Genomic DNA, 26,220 nt, shown 5'->3' with positions numbered 1-26,220 from the left:
CTTATGGCTTGGGGGTAGAAGCAGTTAAGGAGCCTTTTGGTCCTAGACTTGGAGCTCCATTGTTTTCCTGTTTTGTGTCTAGATAATCAATTGAAGCTACAGACGTGGGCAATATGGCAAAGGTTCCTTAAGGGCAGAGACTACAGGCCTTTTTTAGGGGAATAAAGCTATTCATTCCATTCCACTCTGAACAAGAATAGGCCAATAAGAGAATATAGATACATCCATAAGTATCTGATGCAGTTCTCCACAGAGGTACACACACACACACACTCCCCGATTCCTTATCCTGTCTACTCTTTGATGTGGCAAACATACTAATTGCATCATCGTTGTTGTGCAAAGGTCTTCTAGGCTCCCTTATCCAAATGTTTTTGCTTCTCTTCCTAATCTAATAACGGAAGCAAGAAACACATTCATGCTGAGAATAATACATCTATTGTTCCCACAGGAACAGAGAAGCAAGTGTTCTTTTCTCTGTTCCATCCTTTCTGTACGCAGGTAAATAATGAAGGTCGCATCACTCTCTTATTTGAGTTTAGGTCATTTTCAATTAGTTAATTAATGCAGTTTGTTGCCAAAACATTAGATCATCCATCCGTCAGCTTCATTTAAGGTCAGCCAATCTGGAAAATGTCAATAACTTTAAAAGTTCCTTCAAGAGCAGTCACAAAAACCATTAAGCGCTGCAGAGGATAAGTTCATTAGACTTACCAGCCTCAGAAATTGCAGCCCAAATAAATGCTTCAGGGAGTTCAAGTAACAGACACATCTCAACATCAACTGTTCAGAGGAGACTGCGTGAATCAGGCCTTAATGCTCTAATTTCTGCAAAGAAACCACTACTAAAGGACACCAATAAGAAGATGAGACTTGCTTGGTCCAAGAAACACGAGCAATGGACATTAGACCGGTGGAAATCTGTCCTTTGGTCTTGTAAGGGAAATGTTAATGTTTGTGTTTTTCTTATAACTAATTTCTGTGTTATATTCATGTGCTGTTCTATAAACCAATTTATTTGTTCATGCAAGTGGCTGACTGTACAAATCCTCACTTATCAGTAGCTGCAATTTGGTAGTATGCCCAGACGTTGTTTTGAGACGCAAAGTAGGTGAACGGGTGATCTCCGCATGTGTGGTTCCCACCGTGAAGCAAGGAGGAGGAGGTGTGATGGTGTGGGTGTGCTTTGCTGGTGACACTGTCAGTGATTTATTTTGAATTCAAGGCACACTTAACCAGCATGGCTACCACAGCATTCTGCAGCGATACGCCATCCCATCTGGTTTGCGCTTAGTGGGACTATCATTTGTTTTTCAACAGGACAATGACCCAACACACTTCCAGGCTGTGTAAGGGTTATTTGACCAATAAGAAGAGGGATTGAGTGCTTCACCAGATGACCTGGCCTCCACCATCACCCCTCAAACCAATCGAGATGGTTTGGGATGAGTTGGACTGCAGAGTGAAGGAAAAGCAGCCAACAAGTGCTCAGCATATGTGGGAACTCCTTATGTTGGAAAAGCATTCCAGGTGAAGCTGGTTGAGGGAATGCCAAGAGTGTGCAAAGCTGTCATCAAGGCAAAGGGTGGCTACTTTGAAGAATCTAAAATGTAAAATATTTTTGGATTTGTTTATTTGGTTACTACATGATTCCATATGTGTTATTTCATAGTTTTGATGTCTTCACTATTATTCTACAATGTAGAAAATAGTAAAAAATAAAGAAAAACCCTTATATGAATAGGTGTGTCAACTTTTGACTGGTACTGTATATATCTATTCCAGTCTCTGACATTGCTCATTCTATTATGTCTTAATTTCTTTCTTCCTTAAACACATTTATGGATTTGTATATTGTTTATTTTAATTATATTATTGCTATAGGTATTACTGCACTGTTGGAGCTAGAAACACAAGTATTTGGCGGCAAATGCGATAACACAAATCTGTATGCAACCAATAAACTTTTTTACGCCATTTATTGCGCAGAGCGGTCTCCTAGCAGTCGACAATGCATCTTCCAAACTGGGAACTGACCAATGGCGGATTGTGGGCATACCAAATTGGGACATAATGAGGGGTGAACAAGATCCCATGCCTTGAACGTCTATGCAATATTTACAACATTTAGTCCTAATCTAAAGCAATACCATCGGATTTGTTCTTAAAAACATACGTATGATATTTATAGGGTTTTGATTATTGAAGCCAAATTACACCTGACTTTTTTTATATTGCCACTAAATGGACTTGAGTTGGTATCTTCCGCGCCAATATTGAATACCCGTACTTATGCACTTGATCTACAACCACGCCGACGATGGATACTTACCTATAGCGTTATCATACGAGTCTGGAAATCCCTTTACATAAATCTACTGTAGCAAGATAAAGCATCGAAAACACACAGTGAGTAAATTATCTACACAGTATTTCCTTGCATTCCAATTTAGCTTTCTACAACCAGAATGAATGACAGACTGTAGGCATGAGAATGGGTCTATCTAACGTTAGTAAGTAGGGTTTTAGAACCATATTTACATTGTGTTATTTTCATGTTTTTGTGATTGCGCACCTTTTTCCAAGCAAATGGACTAGAGAAAGGTGTAAAATAATTTTGTGTCAGCCAACTGGCTAACTTGTGTTGACTGGAAAGGTGACCTGTGTGTCTGGCATTAGTAGAGGACCATATAGGTAGGTTAATTTAACACATTCCTTTATGGTGCGTGTTCTATGTGACTTGTTATCCTCAAACTGTTGGGATAGGTGTGTTGGGTGTTACCTACATGCAGAACATTAGGTGGGTGTTTTCGGGAAGGAAGCGGACTAGGCTAGGCCTAACGTTACTTCTCAATGTCCCCGTTGGTATATTTGCACGCTGGTTTCTGTGTAAGGCAAGGGCCGAAGTTCTGCTCCCTAGAAGGGAGCCTGCTGGCTACATCCTCAATAGTGGTGAGACTGGGTACCAACATGTGTTTTCTTAACTTTATCAGGAACCTTTGATGTTTTAACTCGTCGGGAAGTTCCAGAGTGATTCCGAGCTTTAGCATTAACCATAGCAAAGCTTTATTAAGCCATAATGTAGCCTACACACAGACAAGTTGCAACAGTGTATTTCTATGGATGTTATTTATAATTCATTTATGGCAGAATCTTTCCTATATTGGATTTGCACGCTCAGTTGTTCTAACAACAGTAAATATTTGTAAATGTATTTGTACCTTCTTTAGTGGGTCTGGGACGATAACAGTATCACGGTACTTGTTAATATCGTGGGGAGGGGGGAAACGAAGCAGATGTAACTTTTTTTTAGCAACACAGCCCTAATGGTGCAAACAAACATAAATCATTGTTGTCATCGAGTCATGTTTCTTTTATTTTTCAAGATCTAGAACAACATATTTTACTTACAGTAGCTTTTCAAAGGAAGAAAGAGTTTGGTATGCTTGTTTTCATTTTTGGCATGAAAAAATATTGCGATACTGGTATCGTTCTGGCCCAATTGATTAGTAATGAATTTTTGGAGCTGCAGTAGTATCCTTTTTACACACATTTCTGGCCTGTCTGTCCTAAATCCTGTCAGATTAAAGCCTGTAGCAGATGTCCATATTATTACAATAACTGTGGCACACACACTGTTAGGGCCTTGAATAACTACACACACACACACAGAGTAAAATTTTGTCTTTGGGGTAACCCAACCAGATTTCACAATATCAACATGTAACTAACAATCTGGGTTATTACCTTGCTTGTTTTGACCTTCTGGCCTATGAGGTCAGACTTAATTAAAAAAGACCTGACTTCAAACTCTGTGCTCTGCTCCACTTGACATAGTAGGAATGGGACAGAGTAGGCTATTAGAAAAAGTGTGGGTGATTTGTCATTTTGTGGGATTGAATAGGAAATCCCCCACAAGGCTGTTGGGGTAATAGTTATGTGAAGATGTTAGTCATATCACTCAGTGGCTGACTGTTAGGCTGGCCTTCTCTCTGAGTCTGGTTGTTGTCAGTGCTGCTGACTCTGTCTGTGTTATCTACCATGTGATGAGATTGCGCTGGCAGCCAAGTAATCCACCAGTCCACTCACCACAGCATTATGCAACTTACTTTTAACTACTAAACTGTCAGATTAAAACACACCATGTTTTAAAAGCCACCCGTAAAACATCCCAACACACTCCAACGCTGCCCTATTCAATACATTTTTAGTGATTCCTATACAACATTCTCAGGCAGGCTGAGGGTAAAGAATAGGTTCCCTAGCTACAGCATGGAGAGAGGAGTGGTCTCATGGCCCCTCACCCTCCTAAGTTATGAACACTTTGGAATGGGGTCAGTGACTCTGCCCTTGACACTGAGCTGAGGACCGAGGAGATTGTCTGTCTACCGCCCTACTCAGTTTGGAGTTTGAGATTATTTTAGCATCTCTCTTTTCTTGTATCAGAGGTAAGCCAAACAGAATGTATTATAGTTATGATGACATGCCGAAAAGATGGCTAAAGCTTTGACTGAAGGGCGAATAAGATGGCAACAGTGATAACAAAACACCCACAACTATCTACTGAACGATTAGTCTAGGCATAAAAATCTGTTATGTATTGAAGATTATTTTGTGGGGAATGCAAGAATGCCAAGTCACAGGTATACTGAACAAAAATATAAACGCAACAATTTCATAGATTATACTGAGTTACAGTTCATATAAGGACATCAGTCAAATTAAATAGATTCTTTCAGCCCTCATCTGTATTTCACTTGACTGGGAATACAGATATGCATCTGTTGGTCACAGATACCTTTAAAAAAAGGTAGGGGTGTTGATCAGAACCAGTCAGTATCTGGTTTGACCACCATTTGCTTCATGCAGCGCAACATATCTCCTCCACATAGAGTTGATCAGGCTGTTGACTGTGGCCTGTGGAATGTTGTCCCACTCCTTTTCAATGACTGTGAAGTTGCTGGACATTGGCGGGAATTGGAACAAGCTGTTGTACACCGATCCAGAGCATCCCAAACATGCTCAATGGGTGACATGTCTGGTGAGTATGCAGGCCATTTTCAGCTTCCAGGAATTGTGTACAGATGCTTGCGACATGGGGCCGTGCATTATCATGCTGAAACATGAGGTAATGGAGGCAGATGACTGGAAGGACAATGGGCCTAAGGATCTTGTCATGGTATCTCTGTGCATTTAATTTGCAATTGATTTAAAATGCAATTTTGTTCATTGTCCTTAGCTTATGTCTGCCCATACCATAACCCCACCGCCACCATGGGGCACTCTGTTCACAATGATGACATCAGCAAACAGCTCACCCACACAACGCCGTACACGTGGTTTGCGGTTGTGAGGCTGGTTGGATGTACTGCCAAATTCTCTAAAATGACATTGGAGGCGGCTCATTAAATTCTTTGGCAACAGCTCTGGTGGACATTTCTACAGTCAGCAGGCCAATTGTATGCTCCCTCATCTTGAGACATCTGTGGTGTTGTGTGACAAAACTGCACATTTTAGAGTGCAGTTTTATTATCCCCAGCACAAGATGCCCCTGTGTAATAATTATGCTGTATAATCAACTTTTTGATATGCCACACCTGTCGTTTGGATTATCTTGGCAAAGGATAAATGCTCACTAACAGGGATGTAAACAAATTTGTGTACACAATTTGAGAGAAATAAGCTTTTTTGTGAGTTTGGAACATTTCTGCGATCTTTTATTTCAGCTCATGAAACATGGGACAATTTTTATTCAGTGTAAATACTTAGATTTCCCGTCATGACAATTTTTTCATGTTTTTTCAATTAACAGGTGTGCCTTGTTAGTTTGTGGAATTTCTTTCCTTAATGCGTTTGAGCCAATTGTGTTATGACAAGGTAGGGTTGGTATACAGAAGATGGCCCCATTTGGTAAAAGACAAAGTCCATATTATCACATTTATTTATATAGCCCTTCGTACATCAACTGATATCTCAGTGCTGTACAGAAACCCAGCCTAAAACCCCAAACAGCAAGCAATGCAGGTGTAGAAGCATATTATGGCAAGAACAGCTCAAATAAGCAATGAAAAACAACAGTCCATTACTTGAAGGCATGAAGGTCAGTCAATCCAGAAAATATCCAGACTTTGAAAATGCAGTCGCAAAAACCCATCAAGTGCTATGATGAAACTGTCTCTCACGAGTACCGCCACAGGAAAGAAAGTTACCTCTGCTGCAGAGGTTAAGTTCGTTAGACTTACCAGCCTCAGAAATTGCAGCCCAAATAAATGCTTCAGAGTTCAAATAAACAGACACATCTCAACATCAACTGTTCAGAGGAGACTGTGAATCAGGCCTTCATGGTTGAATTGCTGCAAAGAAACCACTACTAAATGACGGCAACAAGAAGAGACTTGCTTGGTCCAAGAAACACAATAAATGGACATTAGACCGTTGGAAATCTGTCCTTTTGGTCTGATGAGTCCAAATTTGAGACTTATTTCCAACCACCGTGTCTTTGTGAGAATGGATGATCTCCGAGTGAGTGGTTCCCACCGTGAAGCATGGAGGATGAGGTGTGATGGTGTGGGGGTGCTTTGCTGGTGACATTATCAGTGATTAATTTAGAGTTGAAGGCACACTTAACCAGCATGGTGAAGGGCTTAAACCAAGGCCTCATGCCTTTTTTAAAGGGTTAATAAGTTGTTTTATGATAAAGTGTACGGTCTCCTCTCAGGAGACCTCTCTGTGTGTGTGTGAACACCTGTTTTGAGTGTTGTGCCCTTCAGACACTATCAGAAGGTGGAAACCGCCTACTCTCATACTCCTGTCTGGGGCCCACTGTGGCTGTCTGAGGTTCTGAGAATACTACTGGTTTTCTGAGAACACAAGGCTGCCGCAGGCCTGATGAAAACAGCCAGCTGCCAGAAGATGCTTAGACTCGTTCACCTTGTTATGACCTTATACTTGCCATGAAAGGTCAAGTTTCGGTCAACCCCACTTCTGAGCTTTTAATTGCTGACAAGATGGTTGCTGCTGTCATGGGGAGGTTAGATTTATTAAAATGTTGCCAAGGAAAGTCACGCAAGGGGAATTGGGGAGGCTATATAAGTTACAGGATGTCTTAGACACTTTGCAGAACCTGGGGAGAGCTATCAAATACTGTACTCTGTATCAACTACTGCCTACAATTGTATTACTAAAGGAGAATTGTAATACTTAAACAAAGAGTATGTTTCCTTTCTACTACATATATGTATGTTTGATCATTAGATAGACATGATCGTGTGTTGAAGAAATTGCCCATCAATGGCTACCGCAGCATTCTCCAGCGATACGCCATCCCGTTTCGTTTGCGGTTAGCGGGCATATCATTTGTTTTTCAACAGGACAATGACCCAACACACCTCCAGGCTGTGTAAGGGCTATTTGACCAAGAAGGAGTGCTGCATCAGATGACCTGGCCTCCACAATTACCTGACCTCAACCCAATTGAGATGGTTTGGGATGAGTTGGACTGCAGAGTGAAGGGAAAGCAGCCAACAAGTGCTCAGGATATGTGGGAACTCATTGAAGACTGTTGGAAAAGCATTCCAGGTGAAGCTGGTTGAGAGAATGCCAAGAGTGTGCAAAGCTGTCATCAAGGGAAAGGGTGGCTACTTTGAAGAATCTAAAATGTAATTGTTTAACCTGTCTAGGATGAGGGTGGCACCCCCCCCCCCCCCCCCCCACTGAAAAGGCAGAGCCGCGAAATTCAAACGCGAAATTTAACTTTCACACATTAAAGTCCAATACAGCTAATGAAAGACACAGATCTTGTGAATCCAGCCAACATGTCCGATTTTTAAAATGTTTTACAGGGAAGACACAATATGTAAAGATGTACATCTATTACCTAAAAACACATTAGCATAATCCACCATCTTTTATTTGTCCACCAACACCAGTAGCTATCACCAATTCGGCTAAACTAAGATATTTATAGCCCCTAACCAAGAAAAAAACTCATCAGATGACAGTCTAACATATTTATGGTATGGGATAGGTTTTGTTAGAAAAAAGTGCATATTTCAGGTAGATGGCATAGGTTACAATTGCACCCACCGTCACAAATGGACTAGAAAAACTACATTGAGCAACGTGTTTACCTACTTACTAATCATCAAACATTTCGTAAAAATACACAGCATACACTAATCGAAAGACACAGATCCTGTGAATACAGACAATATTTCAGATTTTCTAAGTGTCTTACAGCGAAAACACAATAAATCGTTATATTAGCATAGCACATAGCACATAGCAGCCCAGCATTGATTCTAGCCAAAGTGAGCGACAACGTCAACATCGCCAAAATATATTAATTTTTTCACTAACCTTCTCAGAATTCTTCAGATGACACTCCTGTAACATCATATTACACAATCCATATAGAGTTTGATCGAAAATGTTTATATTTAGCCACCAAAATCATGGTTAGACAATGTGAAATGTAGCCCAGCTGGTGAGAAAATGTCCGTGCGCCATATTAGACAGTGATCTACTCTTATACATAAATACTCATAAACGTGACTAAAAAATATAGGGTGGACAGGGATTGATAGACAATTTAATTCTTAATACAATCGCGGAATTACATTTTTTAAATTATCCTTACTTTTCAATACAGTTTGCGCCAAGCGAAGCTACGTCAAAAAACATGGCGTCCTAAGCCACTAACATTTTTCGACAGAAACACGATTTATCATAATAAAAATGTCCTACTTTGAGCTGTTCTTCCATCAGTATCTTGGGCAAAGGATCCTTTCTTGGGTCCAATCGTCTTTTGGTGGAAAGCTGTCCTCTTGCCATGTGGAAATGCCAACTGCGTTCGGGATGAACTGGAAGCGTGCCCAGCAATTCACAGCGTTTCAGAAATAAATGTCCCAAAATCGCACTAAACGGATATAAATTGCTATAAAACGCTTTAAATTAACTACCTTATGATGTTTTTAACTCCCATAACGAGTAGAAACATGACCAGAGTAATATTACTCCCTCCACTAATGCTTGGAACAGGTGCGAGTCGGTGTCCTCTAGGCGCATGACGCAGCTCCAAAAGAGTGACTAGCCTCAGGGTTTTTTAATTTGTAGTGCCTGTGAACGCGCAATCGACCCCATTCAAATCGTCATCACGTAAAGGCATCCAGGGGAAGACGTAAGCAGTGTCCGTATACTCATAGCAATAACAGTGCCCTTTTAACTGACTCCAGATCAGGGGCCAAAATTTCTGAAATCTGACTCCATGTCAGGGAAATTGCTGTAGAATGGGCTCTGTTCCACTTAGAGACAAAATTTCAACTCCTATAGAAACTATAGACTGTTTTCTATCCAATAATAATAATAATATGCATATTGTACGATCAAGGATTTTGTGGGAAGCCGTTTCAAAAATTACACGATTAGCATAAATAGTCACAACAGCGCCCCCATCCTCAACAGGTTAACACTTATTTTGGTTATTACATGATTCCATGTGTTATTTCATAGTTGTGATGTCTTCACTATTATTGTACAATGAAGAACATAGAAAAAGGAAGAAAAACCCTTGAATGAGGTGTCAACTTTTGATTGGTACTGTATATACAGTGCATTCGGAAAGTTTTCAGACCTTCACTTTTTCCACATTTTGTTACGTTCTTATTCTAAAATTGATTAAATCGTTTTTCCCCACATCAATCTACACACAATACCCCATAATGACAAACCAAAAATGTTTTTTTTTTTTACAAAAAAAGATTTTACATAAGTGTTCAGACCCTAAACTCGGTGATTTGTTGAAGCACCTTTGGCAGCGACTACAGCCTTGAATCTTCTTGTGCCAAGCTGAGGCGTCATACCCATCTCTATTTGGGCAGTTTCTCCCATTTGTTCTCTGCAGATCCTCTCAGGCTCTGTCAGGTTGGATGGGGAGTGCCACTGCACAGCTATTTTCAGGTCTCTCCAGAGATGTTTGTTCAGGTTCAAGTTGGGGCTCTGGCTGGGCCACTCAAGGACATTCAGAGACTTGTCCGGAAGCCACTCCTGTGTTGTCTTGGCTGTGTGCTTAGTGTCATTGTCCTGTTTGGCGAAGGTTCACCTTCCAACTCTTTGTGCTTTGCTCCATTCATCTTACCCTCTCCTGATTTGTCTCCCAGTCCCTGCCGCTGAAAAACATCCCCACAGCATGATGCTGCCACCAAGGACTTCACCGTAGGGATAGTGCCAGGATTCCTCCAGACTTGACGCTTGGCAGTCAGGCCAAAGAGTTAAATCTTGGTTTCATCAGACCAGAGAATCTTGTTTCTCATGGTCTGAGAGTCCTTTAGGTGCCTTTTGACAAACTCCCGAGCGGGCTGTCATTTGCCTTTTTTACTGAGGAGTGGCTTCCGTCTGGCCACTCTACCATAAAGGCCTGCTTGGTGGAGTGCTGCAGAGATGGTTGTCCTTCTGGAAGGTTCTCCCATCTCCACAGAGGAACTCTGGAGCTCTGTCAGAGTGACCATCGGGTTCTTGGTCACATCCCTGACGAAGACCCTTCCCGCCCGACCGAGTTTGGCCGGGCAGCCAACTCTAGGAAAAGTCTTGGTACTTCCAAGCTAATTCCATTTAAAGCCACTGTGTTCTTGGGGACCTTCAATTCTGCAGAATTTTTTGTACCCTTCCCCAGATCTGTTGCCTCGACACAATCCTGTCTACGGACAATTCCTTCGACCTCATGGCTTGGTTTTGCTCTGACATGCACTGTCAGCTGTGGGTCCTTATATAGACAGGTGTGTGCCTTTCCAAATAATGTCCAATTCATTGAATTTACCACAGGTGGACTCCAAGTTGTAGAAGCATCTCAAGGATGATCAATGGAAACAGGATGCACCTGAGCTCAATTTCAAGTATCATAGCAAACGGTCTTTAATATTTATTTTTGCCAGAAAGTTATTACAACCCTGTTTTTTTTCTTTTTTTTCTTCGTTATGGTGTTTTGAGTGTAGATTGAGGGGAAAGAAATATTTAATCCTTTTTAGAATTAAGCTGTAACTTAATGTGGAAGAAGTCAAGGGATTGGAATACTTTCTGAATGTAGTGTGTGCATGCACACTACCATTCAAAAGTTTGGGGTCACTTAGAAATGTCCTTGTTTTTGAAAGAGAAGCACTTTTTTTCTGGGTCCATTTAAACAAGGTTGGGGATGTTTATCCGGGCCATTTATTTATATATAAAAAAACATTTTTTTTTATTTTTTTTGATGTTCGGACGGTTATTGTGGTGGCCACAGCCATTTTGCTGGTCAACTACCATAATCCAATATTCAATGACTGTCACAGCTGTTGTGTGTGTGTGTGTGTTCCACAGCAGTTAGAGCTAGGGCCTGCTTGGGCATGCTGATGTGTAATATGGAACAGTAATGTGAGCACGTCAGACTGGTTTACAGTCTGTCCTGTGGAATGTGTGTGTGTGAGCCCTGAGGCCAGGCTTATCTGGTGTGGGAACTGGGCTGGGCTGGTGCTGCTTTAATAGTAAACCTGCACCCCATATCCCTTTTCACTCAACTGAAAAAGGAATGCAGAATGGAGAATCTGATAGAGCAGTAGCAGTCAGCCATACAGTAGCTGTTCATAAGCTGGTATTCTCCCGCTATAACAATCATAGACTCACTCTATTTAATCCTCTCCGACACCTACCTTGCGGCTAGCGCAGGTGGAACAGGAGCAGTTGTCGGGTACGCTCAACTACACTTGGGTTCCCATGGTGATACATTACCATAGCCACTGGGTACACTTTGGAAGTTGTTATTGATGTTCAGTAGTTGTTCTGCTGAGCTTATTGCCCTGGCAGTGGTGTCGGTTTCAATGCAGCAGAGGATGGAGGAGAGACGAGGTAACTTGACGGTCTGTCTGCAGGGGGTTCAGCTTTAGGAGGCGGTGTGGGATCATAGGGATGTTCGTCGCTGGAGTTCTGCAGATGACATACTCTGGGAGAGGCAAGACAGATTTCTCTGACCGGACTGGTCTCGCTGTGCTCTGTTTTAATGGGCCCCTGAGATAGAGGACATTATTTGGTGGAATAAAATGTTATTAACTGGACGTTTTTAAACCATGACATAAATATTACACTATTTTAGTGTTGATGTTCTTTACCATACACACAGCTAGCTAGTGTGATTTGAGTGGAAGGCCAGTGCGATTCTCACTGTGCTGTGTCAGGAAAATTAGTAGTTTCATAATTCTACCCACAGAGCCCTGTCCATAGCACCCCACCCTACACATATCGGTTGGCCATAAATAAGCAACACGTGCATGTTTTGGACTGTAGAAGAGAAGTACTGTAAAGTCTGGGCCTTGCTTACAGGAAGCCATAAAGCTGCTGATATGAATGGACTTGGATATATCAACTCACACAAGGCTGGGTGCATAGCCTAGTCATTTCCATGTATTCCCAGTAGGACTGTTGCTGTAACACAGGCCAACCAGGCTTAAACCTATTTGGGAAAGTGGGCAGCATTTTCACGTTCGGATGAAAAGCGTGTCCAGAGTAAACTTCCTGCTACTCAGGCCCAGAAGCTAATATATGCATATTATTATTAGATTTGGATACAAAAAAACACTCTGAAGTTTCTAAAACTGTTTGAATGATGTCTGAGTATAACAGAACTCATATGGCAGGTGAAAACCTGAGAAAATCCAACCAGGAAGTGGGAAATCTGAGGTTTGTAGTTTTTCAACTCATTGCCTTTCTAATATACAGTGTCTATGGGGTCATATTGCACTTCCCAAGGCTTCCACTAGATGTCAACAGTCTGTAGAACCTTGTTTGAGGCTTCTACTGTGAAGGAGGGGGGAATGAGAGCTGTTTCAACCAGATGTCTGGCAGAGTGCCATGAGCTGGTCACGTGCATGGCCGTGAGAGCGACATGCATTTCTAAAGGCAAAGGAATTTTCCGGTTGAAACATTATTGAAGATTTATGTTGAAAACATCAAAAGATTGATTCTATACATCGTTTGACATGTTTCCATGAGCTGTAATATAACTTTTTGAACTTTTCATCTGAACTTTCGCCTTGACTTGCCCACGCCTCGTGAGTTTGGAAGGTATTTGGACATAAATTATGGACTTTATCGAACAAAACAAACATTTATTGTGGAACTGGGATTCCTGGGAGTGCATTCTGATGATCATCAAAGGTAAGTGAATATTTATAATGCTATTTCTGACTTCTGCTGACTCCAACATGGCGGGTACCTTTATGGCTTGTTTTTGTGTCTGAGCGCTGTACTCAGATTATTGCATGGTGTGCTTTTTCTGTAAAGTTTTTTTTATTTTTTTATCTGACAGCGGTTGCATTAAGGAGAACTATATCTTTAATTCTGTAAATAACAGTTGTATCTTTTATCAAAGTTTATGAGTATTTCTGTAAATTGATGTGGCTCTCTGAAAATTCGCCGGATGTTTGAGGCACAACATTACTGACCATAACGCGCCAATGTAAACAGATTTTGGGATATAAATATGAACTTTAGCGAACAAAACATAAATGTATTGTGTAACATTGAGTGCCATCTGAAGATCTTCAAAGGTTAGTGATTAATTTTATCTCTATTTCTGCTTTTTGTGACTCCTCTCTTTGGCTGGAAAATGGCTGTATGTGTTTTTGTGACTAGGCGCTGACCTAACATAATCATATGGTGTGCTTTCGCTGTAAAGCCTTTTTGAAATCAGACACGATGGGTAGATTAACAAGAAGTTAAGCTTTAATTTGGTGTATTGCACTTGTGAATGTATGAAAGTTACATATTTCTAAAATACTTTTGAATTTCGCGCTCGACCTTTTCAGCATGTTGTCAAGGAACCCCTAGCCGTAAGAAGTATTAATGACGGGATATATCCTCAGCCACACCGGCACGTGATTTTCTTGTCTTTCACCCAGCTTTCTCTGAGGTATATCACTTTGTGTCTAACAGACCAGAGGTGTTTTTCAGCTGGAATAACCTCTGGGGAAAGTGAAAATCCATAGAACGGGTAAGAGATTATTTGTTCATGGGTTTGTTAGGGACAAATTATTTTATGGTGGTTAAAAATTATGCTTTAAATTGTTTGACAGTTTACTGGAATCCTTCACTGGGACCATTCCTTTGCTAATCTGTAACAGGTAAAGGAAAATGTGTCTAGGCTAAGCCTTTAAATGGGAAGAAAGTGTAAGGGATCTCACGTGACTGAGGAAGAGGCCCTGCCTGGCTGCTTCCTGCCTCCAGAGTGGCTCTTCCTGATTCAAGGCAAAGGGTGGAGTGAGCGCAGGAGGAGGAGTACTTCAGTGAGGGAGTGAACCAGCCTCTACAGGTTTGTGTTCAGTCAGAACTCCGCATACACACACTCACTCAGGACCCAGATGCATGCTCTACATTCTCATAGTCAGCTTTCACTCTAGAGTGCTTGATTCTCCAGTGTTCTGGTCCAGATCTTTGCGACTCAGCTGAGGATTCCGCTCGTGAACACACACAAGTAAGTAAACTAGGATTATCTGGACGAGCTGACCAAACAGTCGGAGTGTTTAGACGTGGTTTGTGTTTGTTTGCTTCTACACCAGGGTGCTTGGTTGTTATTTTAGGTAACCAAACTGACCCAAGGGAAATAACTTTTGTACTCCAGAATGTGAATGATATTCATATCAACCTGAAGCACATTCCATTTGTAACTAGATGCATATAATTTGTAAGTTTTCAGTATACAGTTGAAGTCGGAAGTTTACATACACTTAGGTTGGAGTCATTAAAACTCATTTTTCAACCACTCCACAAATTTCTTGTTAACGAACTATAGTTTTAGCAAGTCGGTTAGGACGTCTACTTTGTGCATGACACGAGTACTTTTTCCAACAATTGTTTACAGACAGATTATTTCACTTATAATTCACTATCACAATTCCAGTGGGTCAGAAGTTTACATACACTAAGTTGACTGTGCCTTTAAACAGCTTGGAAAATTCCTGAAAATGATGTCATGGCTTTAGAAGATTCTGATAGGCTAATTGACATAATTTGAGTCAATTGGAGGTGTACCTGTGGATGTATTTCAAGGCCTGGGCCTAAAACTTAGTGACTGCTTGATGTCATGGGGAAATCAAAAGATATCAGCCAAGACCTCAGAAAAAAAAATGTAGACCTCAACAAGTCTGGTTCATCCTTGGGAGCAATTTCCAAACACCTGAAGGTACCACGTTCATTAGTGCAAAAAATAGTATGCAAGTATACACACCATGGGACCACACAGCCGTCATACCGCTCAGGAAGGAGACGCGTTCTGTCTCCTAGAGATGAACGTACTTTGGTGCGAAAAGTGCGAATCAATCCCAGAACAACAGCAAAGAACCTTGTGAAGATGCTGGAGGAAACAGGTAGAAAAGTATCTATATCCACAGTAAAAAGAGTCCTATCTCCCGGGTGGCGCAGTGGTCTAGGGCACTGCATCACAGTGCTAGCTCCCGGTCGCAGCCGGCCGCGACCGGGAGGTCCGTGGGGCGACGCACAATTGGGCTAGCGTCGTCCGGGTTAGGGGGGGTTTGGCCGGCAGGGATATCCTTGTCTCATCGTGCTCCAGCGACTCCTGTGGCGGGCCGGGCGCAGTGCGCGCTAACCAAGGGGGCCAGGTGCACGGTGTTTCCTCCGACACATTGGTGCGGCTGGCTTCCGGGTTGGATGCGCGCTGTGTCAAGAAGCCGTGTGGCTTGGTTGAGTTGTGCTTCGGAGGACGCGTGGCTTTCGACCTTCGTCTCTCCCGAGCCCGTACGGGAGTTGTAGCGATGAGACAAGATAGTAATTACTAGCGATTGGATACCACGAAAATTGGGGAGAAAAGGGGAGGAAAAAAAGAGTCCTATATCGACATAACCTGAAAGGTCGCTCAGCAAGGAAAATGCCACTGCTCCAAAACCGCCATAAAGCCAGACTACGGTTTGCAACTGCACATGGGGACAAAGATCGTACTTTTTGGAGAAATGTCCTCTTGTCTGATGAAACAAAAGTAGAACTGTTTGGCTATAATGACCATCGTTATGTTTGGAGGAAAAAGGGGGACGCTTGCAAGCCAAAGAACACCATCCTAACTGTGAAGCACGGGGGTGCCAGCATCATGTTGTGGGGGTGCTTTGCAGGAAGAGGGACTGCTGCACTTCAAAATAGAATGTATCATGAGAAATAAAATTATGTAGATGTATTGAAGCAACATCTCAAGACATCAGTCAGGAAGTTAAAGCTTGGTCGCAAATGGGTCTTCCAAACGGACAATGACCCCAAGCATTCTTCCAAAGTTGTGGCAAAATGGCTTAAGGACAACAAAGTCAAGCTATTGGAGTCTTAATCACAAAGCCCTGACCTCAATCCCATAGAAAATGTGTGGGCAGAACTGAAAAAGCGTGTGCGATCAAGGAGGCCTACAAACCTGACTCAGTTACACCAACTCTGTCAGGCGGAATGGGCCAAAATTCACCCAACTTATTGTGGGAGGCTACCTGAAACGTTTGACCCAAGTTAAACAATTTACAGCCAATGCTACCAAATACTAATTGAGTATATGTATACTTCTGAACCCACTAGGAATGTGATGCTGAAATAAATCATTCTCTCCTATTATTCTGACATTTCACATTATTAAAATAAAGTGGTGATCTTAACTGAGCTAAGACAGGGAATTTTTAGTAGGATTAAATGTCAGGAATTGTGAAACTGAGTTTAAATGTATTTGGATAAAGTGGATGTAAACTTCCGACTTCAACTGTAGTGAAAACCAAGCGTATGGAGACTTCTATCCATCAAGACACAGCAGCTGTCCATCCTCTCTGGCTCCTGTGGTCTCATGGTTGCTTGATTTTTCCTAACCTAAATACTGGCCTTGATTTATAAAAATTGGCAGCTCTGCTTCCAAGACAATCATCTCTGGCCCTAATTGGATGAAAGTATGTGTGGAAGAATAACAGTAAACACATTCTTGCCAACAATGCATTTGAGAATGAGCATGTTGAAAACCATGATGATGTAGGGCAGTTGGGATAATGTCGCTTTAAGTCAGAATCACATGTTGGCTGGTGAATGTTTTGTCTCTGCTGTCAGCCTGTGTGTATAGGCTAGTGTATAGAGGCCATATCTCCTCTGGCCTTCAGCTAAAACAAACAGAAAATCCCCACTCTCTCAGGGGCACTTTGAGCTTTCTGCCTGCACACGGCAAAACAACCCTGGATTCCAGGGGTTAATCATTGGATGACTGCGAAGCGTGTGTGTATCTGTGGGAAAGTGGGGTTCTCTGCCAAAGCCAACACTGAGGCACCACCGACGACAGCCCGGCCACTCTCTTCCCCAGCATCACGTCTCTGTGATTACTGGCTGGCTGGCTAGGGACATGTCTATGTGATTGCGCCCGCGCCTGCATTTTGGAATGCATTCATTGCTGAGGGGGGATTTGTACTCCCTATCTCTTTCCCCTTAGGCTGAGCTACCACAGTAAAGGCCACGGCTGTGTTGTCTATACTGTGTTATCTAACATTAAGATTAGTCATGATGAGGAGTGACGCAGGGTCGTAAGGTTGCTCAGCAGGGGACTGAACACGGAGCCCTAGGGTTTTCAGAGAAACCTGAATGCTTGTAAACATTTATAACAGAGAGATGACAATTGAGATTGAGTTGGAACACTTTGATTTGTTAGGGTAACTTAGGGCTATATGGGACACTGTCTAATCCTCTGTCAACATGACTGATGAGTGTTTTTCCTCGTAGGCCTACTTTATTTTTCTCTTGGTTCAGAATTGTCTTTGAACCCCTTTCTCTTTTTACCTAGTGGGCTAATGTGGACAAATTACAGATGTCTTTGTATGTTTGCGCTACAGAGCTTAGCTCCCCTAGGGAGCGCTGTACCACCTGCTGTTTCATTACCTCATTTAGCCTAGGCCTCACACGGTTATACACTGCACACTGCTCAGGTTAGCGAGAGATGGGTCAGTGTGTATTTGTGTGAAGGATGTATTTTGTGTGTGCATGTTTGTGTGCGACGTCTGTCTGTGAGGGGGGTGGGGAGCAGTAGACTAGACGGTCAGTTGGGCTCTCCAGTGTATGTAATTGTGAATGGGATTTTGTATCCTGAAGCCATAGACAGACAGTGATGGGTTAGAGGGGGAGTTATGCTCTAATGACTAGCTCTAATCTGACTCTGACTTTGTCCTGCTGGGAGTGTGATTGTTAGGGCGGGCGGGGGTGTTGGCAGGCACAGAGAACATCTGTACTTGTACCCTGAGTGGCAGAGTGGCAGGGGTTTCTCGCCATCCATCTCAGCCCAATCTGCATTAGTCTAACTTTAATGCAGTTCAGCATGTGTGTGTGTGGAGGATATAGACATTGACCCTATGCCATAAGGTTAGAGGTTTTAGATACCGTGAGATTTGCTGATACTGTGGAGTTGCAGCAGCAGTCCTCTCCTGGGAAAACGTATCTTCTTTACTCCAGTTAAACATCTTAAATCACCCCCTGGAGACAGTGGTTGATAACCTCTGAACTGTTGGGTGACCATAAATCTGGAGTACAGTTGGTGGTGGGGTTAGTGGGGACAATCAAGCTCTGTGCTATCCATTGGGTTGCCAATGGTTGTTTTTAGTAGAGCTATCTTGGTTTTGGTCTTTTTACAGGTTTTATTGTTGCTGTGAGTGATGTTATCAAGTCTGACATTTTATACATTTCCTTGCTCTGTAGTCGGCCTGTTAGATTAGTGGAAAAGGCCTATACATACATAGCTCCGCAGAGTGAGGTGAGTTCACAGCTCTGCAGGGTCCTCTAGCCTCTCAGTCCAGCAGGACAGACAGTCAGTCACACCATCTCACTGTGTTTGTTTGTATATCCATCTCGGTCACGTTTCCTGTTGTGAAATGCGTCACTGCTTCCTTCTATATGTGGGATGTAGCCTACCTGAGAAACCACGGCCAATGGCAGCTTCGCCTCCCCCTCTTTCTGTGGTGACTCTTCTGTAGGTGGCACCCCTGTTGTTGTCCTTCACTCTGAGGTCAATGTCCAGCAGGCCAAGGCTACTGGGGGAAACCAACTGACTCCTGATTGGCCGGCTCGCTTGGCTCCTGACTTGAAACTGCTTTCCAAGACTACTGTCTGCCACTTTAACCCTTTTCAATAGCACCACTGCCTGACGGAGGCCCTTTTATTTTGAAGCATATGAATTGTAAGGCTGTATTCTTCAGGAATTCCTCTGTAAACATAACTCTGTTCAGTCCTGCCTTCTTCCTCACTGGCTCTTAAACCCCCTGCTCTCTGTCTCTGTCTGTCACGTGATGGATATTATGGGAGAAGCAAATTGCTTCCAGTCACATAATTCCCCTGTAATTACCCCTCATGGCTCTCTTGCCATGTACTCTGTGGGCTGCTTTTTCCTTTCAGCCAGAGCCTACTGGGTTGGCGCTGACCACAGATGGATGGAGCACCTGTGGCTTCATGTGATTTTCTCATAAGGCATAGCATTCTCCACTAATCATCAGCTGGATGAAAAACTGTACACCCAACGAAACAGAGGTAGAATATTGCTGTTAGCTGTGCTCTCCCTAACCAGGCTATTTCCATTCTCCATGTCTGTGGTCGTTCCAACCACAGTGAGTGATGTAGTTGAATGTTCAGCCAGGCAGGCAGCATGTCCAAGGGCTGTCTCAGCCAGCCAGCATGCCATACAATTGTAGGCGTTTTTGTTTCTGACAGGAGGTATTCCTGGCCCTTCCCCCCCCCCCCCCCCCCCCCCCCCCTCTGTACAGTTGCTCAGGGCCTCTTGTTATTAGATCAGTTCACACCTCAGCCTGGGGCAGGAACTAGTTGAATTTATTTGCACTGAAGAAAACAAGTGATAAACAATACAGATTTTTTTTAACAGTATGACATTGACTTTTACACAACCAAACCCAAAATACATTGTTAGGTTATGGACCTGCACTGTGTTGGTGCTTTTTCAATGAGACTGCTTTAGTTCAGCTGGCTACCCGAACGAGTGGCTCACATACTCCCTTAAAACACGGTCGCTTGAAAAATGAGAAGAAAGTGGCAATAGTACTGTTTGTCCATTTTGAGACGCTGTAGCCAGGACACTTCCTTAAAATAGTCACAATTAATCTAAGAACTCAAGTCTGTCATGAATTGGCTTTTTTGCCAAGGAGATCTTAGTCGTGCAATTTTACAACTAAGATGTTTGGTGCAGGATTTCTCAATTAAAATGTTTACATGAAAACTAGTCGTCTCTCGTTGAAGGACAACAAAGACTTTATTGAAGAATCCCTACTGTTGACCAATCAGACAAAGGGTCGTAGACTTCGGCTGCCTAACTTTGGCTTGCCTTGTGTGCCCGAACAGCTGACGACAACCCTGTCCGAAGCCCAAAACGAACAAACACGTCATAATATATGCACAAACTCTTCCGAACTGATTCTGGGAAGCATGAGGAACGCCTTTATCCCCACACCAGGGCGTCGCTACTGTTTTATGTCAATGTTAGCGCTGGTGTTATTGTGTTTCCATCAGGAGTGTTACACTAAAGACTTGTGGCGACCAGAATCAACAACCTCTGCATCATTCAAGACTTTTTCTTTGTGACGGGTTTTAAAACTTTGGCCGTATTGTTATGTAGATGCCAGCTTGGAAGTACCCAGGGCCTTGCCTGGGCTCCAAGTTAGAGCAGGTCTGCTGGATCCATGGCCCAGTGAGACACGGGTGCTGGCCTGTGATGGAAACAAGAGGAGGCGATGGGTAGGTTGTGTTTAGACACCTTCCTTGTTAATACACAGCATTCTGGATTCATAGCCGTATCACTGGCTGGGGGCACAGATAACAAAGCGAGGGGATGGAGAGTGGATTTCAGGATTATGCCATCTGTTAGGGTGGGTTTTATATGGGTGGTAGGCAGTGGCACCGTCCAGGAAGAAAATGATAACCCTCTCTTATCACCAGGAACAGGAGAGGTTTATGATAATTACCAGAACAACAATTTGTTTGTGATTACATCCAGTATGTGTAACCATACAATAATGGTAACCAGACACTAGCAGGCTTGTGGTAGTTAATTGGGCAGTTGATTTAGGTCAGGGGGGTTACTGAGTCTCTTGTCTGAATGAAAATATGGGTTCTGTAAAGGGTAGCCTTTGACCAGCAGCTGCTGTGTTGGAGTGTTTGACAGTGTCCTGCCCTCATGTGTATGTCAGTGGCTCTGTAGGGCTGCAGCCTCGCCTGCATGTTTGAAGAGCTGTACTGTAACTGTGGATGTGAATGATGTCTGGGTCGGGGTCTAGCACAGACACCAGAGAGCCTGCCAGCCTCCTCACCCCTCTGCCTGAGCAACTGTGCCAGCTATTAACAGACCTGCCTCTTCGAGACAGCTGTGTGTGAGGAGAGATTGAACTGCACAAGGCAATGCAACCTTGTTTTATGTGCCACTGTCATGATTACAGTCACATCCTTCCTGTTATTTATTTTTTGTTCTCTCCGTGCTCCCTACGGCTCACTTGTTATACAGACCCTTTGAGTCTTTGCACACTGTACTGTACACTAACCTTTCCATTCCTATGTTCATGTCTATCCATTCCCCTAAGTTTTGGTAGCTGACTGGTAGACTCAGGGTCATACTATATTTTACATTATTATTTTATAGCAGGATGAGGCATTTCCTACTAGTATTCTATGCTCTATTTCGGTGGAGATTTCTCCTTTGGTTTGTCAGAGGATGGAAGGAGCAGTGTGTGTTGTTACAGTAGTACATGCTGCTGTCTGTCGGTCCTGCTTTCTCTCTCTGCTGCTGCTGGAGAGGGGGGACATGGGCTCTGGGAGACAGCAAGGCTATTAAAAGATGAATAAAAAATGTACTGAGGAATATGATCGTGGTGGTGTTAGTGATGATGATGACGATGATGATGATGATGATGATGAGGGGAAAGAGATGAGCCCAGCCAGCAGTAACACTCAGTGTGATGTAATCCGGGGCTTTGATGGTGTAACTGTAATGAAAAAAAATTACATTCGGAATTGCTTTTCAATTCCTCTGAAACTGGGGATCAAGAAAGGAGGAGACAGAATTGGTGGACGAGAGCAGCTGTAATCGGCTGTGAGGATAGACATGGGAACAACAAGGGAGCAATTCTCTTCTTTCTCCACATGTATTTAAGAGTACTTAAAAAGTCAAATCTTTACCAGGAAGATGTGATGCTCCTGAGATTGAGGCTTGGAGTGGATATAAAACATGATCAGCTGATGTCTTTACCTTCTCATATTTCTTCACATACTTTCTCACTGTATGGCTATAGTGTTGAACAAAGAGCAGAACAAGTGGAGCAGTTGAGGATGTTGAAATAAGACCCTGTTTGATGCAACTCGATGTAAAATATTGCAGCTTTTTTACCCACATCTCTCCCCCTTTTTTCTTCTCCCTTTCAAATAATTTAATTTGAATGAAAATTCAGTTTGTTTTGTTGTCAGTGGGGGAGGGGTACAATTGGTCAGAGTCCTTTGACTAAAGCCAATAGCAGTGTAGCTTCCAACCTCCACCCCTCCCTGCCCTGCTGAGATTCCCAGTCTGGCCTGTGATTGGCTGCATTGGGACCCAGCAGCCGGAGGCAGTGAGTGTGTTTAGGGGAGGAGTCGGATGGCGTATTAAAGCCGGCCGGTCTGCTGTCCTTTTGCTTAAGAGTGCTCCCGTGTGCGTTTGTTAATGTGGAGCAGTAATGTTACAGGGCGATTCTCCTGTTAGTCTGACAGTCTTCCTCTCTCTCTCTCTTTCCTCTCCAGGAGCCCTGCTGGAGCTTCACTCCAGGATCCCTGAGAATCTGTTGAGCTGCCAGTTGATCTGTTGCTTTTCCGGGACGGACAGAAGGATCAGGAGTTTGAGTTGCTCTGTCAGTCTGCCTGTGTGATCCAGCTACCAACCAGCGGCCGCTAGGCTAACCCCAGGACCTGCCCCCGTTGGGTCATTGAGCCGGACTGATGTGGAATGTGAACCATGGTGACCCTGTCCCACAATTAGCCTTTCAGTGAAGAGGACAGATAGACCAGAGGGACGACGTGAAGAAAAGGAGAAGTAAGAGCAGCAGCAGTAGCAGATAAACCGGTAAGAAAGTTAATTGGGCCTTGGGTGGGATGGCGGGGGGGATGAAAGGGGCCATGCAAAACACCTATTTTCTCTGGTTTAAGACAGTTGTGAGCGCGAAAAGGATGTTGACCATTAGTCTCACACTCTTTACCTTTCTCTCTGCTTTTCTTTCAGACCCCAGAATGCCTGTAGAGACCCTCCGGCCCTCAGACGGGTGCCTGGTGGGGGTCCCCTTCACCTCAGCCATGCCTTTCCGCATCCTCAACAAGGGACCCGACTACTTCCGGCGGCCCGCGGAGCCTGGAGCCCGTAAGCTGAGTGCGGTGGAGCGTCTGGAGGCGGACAAGGCCAAGTATGTGAAGAGCCAGCAGGTGGTGCTCACCAGGCAGGAGCCTGTCAAACCACCCATCATCCGCAAGCCTCTGCTGTCCCCAGGCATGATGCTGCAGTGTCGGATCAACGCCCCCCCGGCCCGCAAGGTCCCGCGGCGGCCGGCCGACTCAGAGAACGGAGGAGGGATAGGAGGGGTAGGGTGGCGGAGGGGACCCCCTCTTAACCTGGATATCCTCAACAACCTCATCAACGTGTGTGATGGACCCCTGCACTGCTCCCCGTCTCCCGTCTCTTCCTCGCCCTCCGCCTCCTCTCCATCAGGGGGGAACAGCATGGGGAATAGACTCTTAGTTGACCAGGAGAGGAGCAACAGAGTCCTGAACGACTTTAAACATGTTAATAACTGCAACACCTCCTCTACATCCTCCTCTTCCACCTCTCCCTTTAACAACAACAGCCAGGCCTCCCCTGCCGAGCCCAGCCGCCGGCCACCTCCTGTCCCAGCACGGGGCATCAGGGTGGGGGTGCCAGTGCCCTACACCACTCCAAACTCAGTGACGGTGCGCAGGGTGGATGTTAGGCCCCAGGCTGAGGTGAGGAAGCCCCTGAGGACCCAGCTCCGGCCTCCGATCAAGCCCAGACAGACTGCCCAGCCACAGGCCCCACCACCACCTCCACAGCAGCCCCAGACTCAACCTCTGTCCCCCACCCCCATGCAGGCTCTCCCCTCTTCCCCACCCTACCTGCCTCCCAGCCCCATGGTGTTTGGGGCCGGCATGATGCCCCCAGCCTCTCCTGCTTTCACCCGCCTGTCCTCAGCCAGCTCCAGGGGGTCTCGTCCTGGCTCGGCCCGTAAACACCCCTCCCTACACCGCTCCAAGTCTGACCTGAGTGACCGGTTCTCACGAGCCACAGCCGACCTGGAGCGCTTCTTCAACTACTGTGGGCTGCACCCAGAGGAGGTAGAGGGCATGGGGGGAGTGGAGCGCTTCGCCAGGGCCAGCTCAGACATTGTGTCTGTGTCCAAAATGCGCAGTGTCAGCACCCCCAGCTCTGAGTGTGAGCAGGCACGGGAACAGGGGGAGGACGAGGAGGGTCCTGCCCGACCCGGGGAGCGTGTCCCCTACGGAATCTCTGTCATCGAGAGGAACGCTCGTGTCATCAAGTGGCTATACGGGATCCGCCAGGCGCGGGACTCCAATACTGTGTCCAATGTTTAGAGGACAGGACAGGGAGGCTCTGGAATGATACCCAGGCCTGCCCCACATTGTGTTTTTTATTTGTATTTATTGATAAATCCCACAGACCATTGAGGGGTCTTTGGTATATATTGTTTTTTGTTTCAAGGAGGACATTGTTATTCTGTTGCCTTATGTCATTTTTTTGAATATACCTTTTGGGGGGGGGGGGGTCATTATTTTTGAACCATCAATCTTTCAAAGTTGGAGAGCACATGAATTCATCTGGGCTGCAGGTCAGGACTGCCTCCCTAGAAGAGCAGGACCAGCAATCACACTTCTCAAACAAACATTGAAAGCAATCATGTCAGGGATAGAAATGACTGAATGCTGAGGATGATGTTGATGGGAGTAGACCAGTGATGCTGTGGTCCCTGCTGTCTGTCAGTCTGTCACACAGGTACTAAGGAGGCTGTGTAGAGGGTCCCAGAGCCCAGTTGTCTGCACTGGGGTTGGAGCTAGTCTGATGATTCAAGAATAGGCTGCATGTATGTGTGTGTGTGTGTGTGAGAAGAGCAAGTAAGACTTAGAACCACATTGATACTGTGAAACATGAAACCTTCCACAAAATGTATTTTTATTTTTTACCTTAGCTCTAAGACTGTTCATTAATACCGTTGATGTTGCTTTCCAGCATGCAAGTGAAAGTCAATATATTTGTGGGTCATCTCAACAAAGCACAATCACCTGTACTCACAAATACACAGTGAAAACAGACGTGTTCAGGTCTGCGACGGAGTAACGTCTGTAGCTGTGTACTGCATTGTCGCCTTCTGTATTGCAGATGAACATGGTCTCTTATCAAGCATTGGTGCAGTTTCTGTTTATTCAGTGAAGAAGTATGTCTGGGTGCGGATGAGAGTCTTGTGGTAAGTGTAGGGGTGCTGTCTGGGCGAGGAAGGTCACTGCTCAATGGATTGGGGATCAGGATGATTGGAGTAGGAAAGAGGGAATTCTCTGAAAGTAAACAGAAGGTGACTTCGGTTCTGCGTGTCCTCGACAGCCTGCAGAGAAGATGGACCAATATGTCTTTTAAAAATGCAATTTGAAGTTGTTACAGAACTATTGTAATCGTACTATTCAACAACTGGTGCATAGCATTCAAGCTTTGTACAAAAGTGCAATCTGATTGTATCTATGTGAACATACACACAAACTCACACACATGCACACAAAATCCAGGCACCAGCCACCCGCACAACAGTAGTGTGAATGTTGTGTGTAACTGAATTCTGAAGTATGTGTAATGATAATATGCACTCTGCAGGGTTGGAGTCAATTCCATTTCAAATTCCTGAAATGACTGGAATTGAAATGGAATTGACCCCAGCGCTGGCACTCTGCTCTGTGTGAAGGGAAAAGAGGGGAGGCTGTTTATTTATGTGATTTCCTGTTCCTCTGAGGAGACTGATGGAGGGCTCAGTGGTGAGATGATGTGTGGCTCTAGGACTGAGCTCCACAGTCTGATGTGCTGCCCAAAGAAGAGTCAAGCTACAACTTGCAACATGGTGTCTTTCTTAACATGTCAATAAAGAATAAAGTTTTAGGAAAAAACTA

The 26,220-nt window shown here is 44.1% G+C and overlaps 1 protein-coding gene across 3 annotated transcripts; it reads left to right on the top strand.

Moving 5' to 3' along the window:
• The first annotated feature begins 2,300 nt into the window (after window positions 1-2,300).
• LOC129830052 (protein FAM110B-like) lies at window positions 2,301-26,220 on the top strand. 3 transcript variants are annotated; one of them, XM_055892232.1, is made up of 3 exons: window positions 2,301-2,409; window positions 22,792-23,110; window positions 23,267-26,220. In XM_055892232.1, the coding sequence occupies exon 3, from the start codon at window positions 23,275-23,277 to the stop codon at window positions 24,643-24,645; it is 1,371 nt and encodes a 456-aa protein (XP_055748207.1). In that variant the 5' UTR covers window positions 2,301-2,409; window positions 22,792-23,110; window positions 23,267-23,274; the 3' UTR covers window positions 24,646-26,220. The 3 variants fall into 3 exon arrangements, with proteins under 3 accessions (XP_055748207.1, XP_055748205.1, XP_055748206.1); XM_055892230.1 differs by lacking the exon at window positions 2,301-2,409 and adding an exon at window positions 14,312-14,494; XM_055892231.1 differs by lacking the exon at window positions 2,301-2,409 and having other exon boundaries at window positions 22,643-23,110.

This window comes from Salvelinus fontinalis, chromosome 31 (genome assembly GCF_029448725.1).
Source record: "Salvelinus fontinalis isolate EN_2023a chromosome 31, ASM2944872v1, whole genome shotgun sequence".
In the NCBI taxonomy this organism is placed as follows: Eukaryota; Metazoa; Chordata; class Actinopteri; order Salmoniformes; family Salmonidae; genus Salvelinus; species Salvelinus fontinalis.
This window is presented reverse-complemented; position numbering and strand designations above follow the sequence as displayed.

What these genes read in the sequence shown, in the direction of transcription:
- LOC129830052 (XM_055892232.1), top strand. Translation starts at nt 23,275, where the DNA reads ATGCCTGTAGAGACCCTCCGGCCCTCAGACGGGTGCCTGGTGGGGGTC.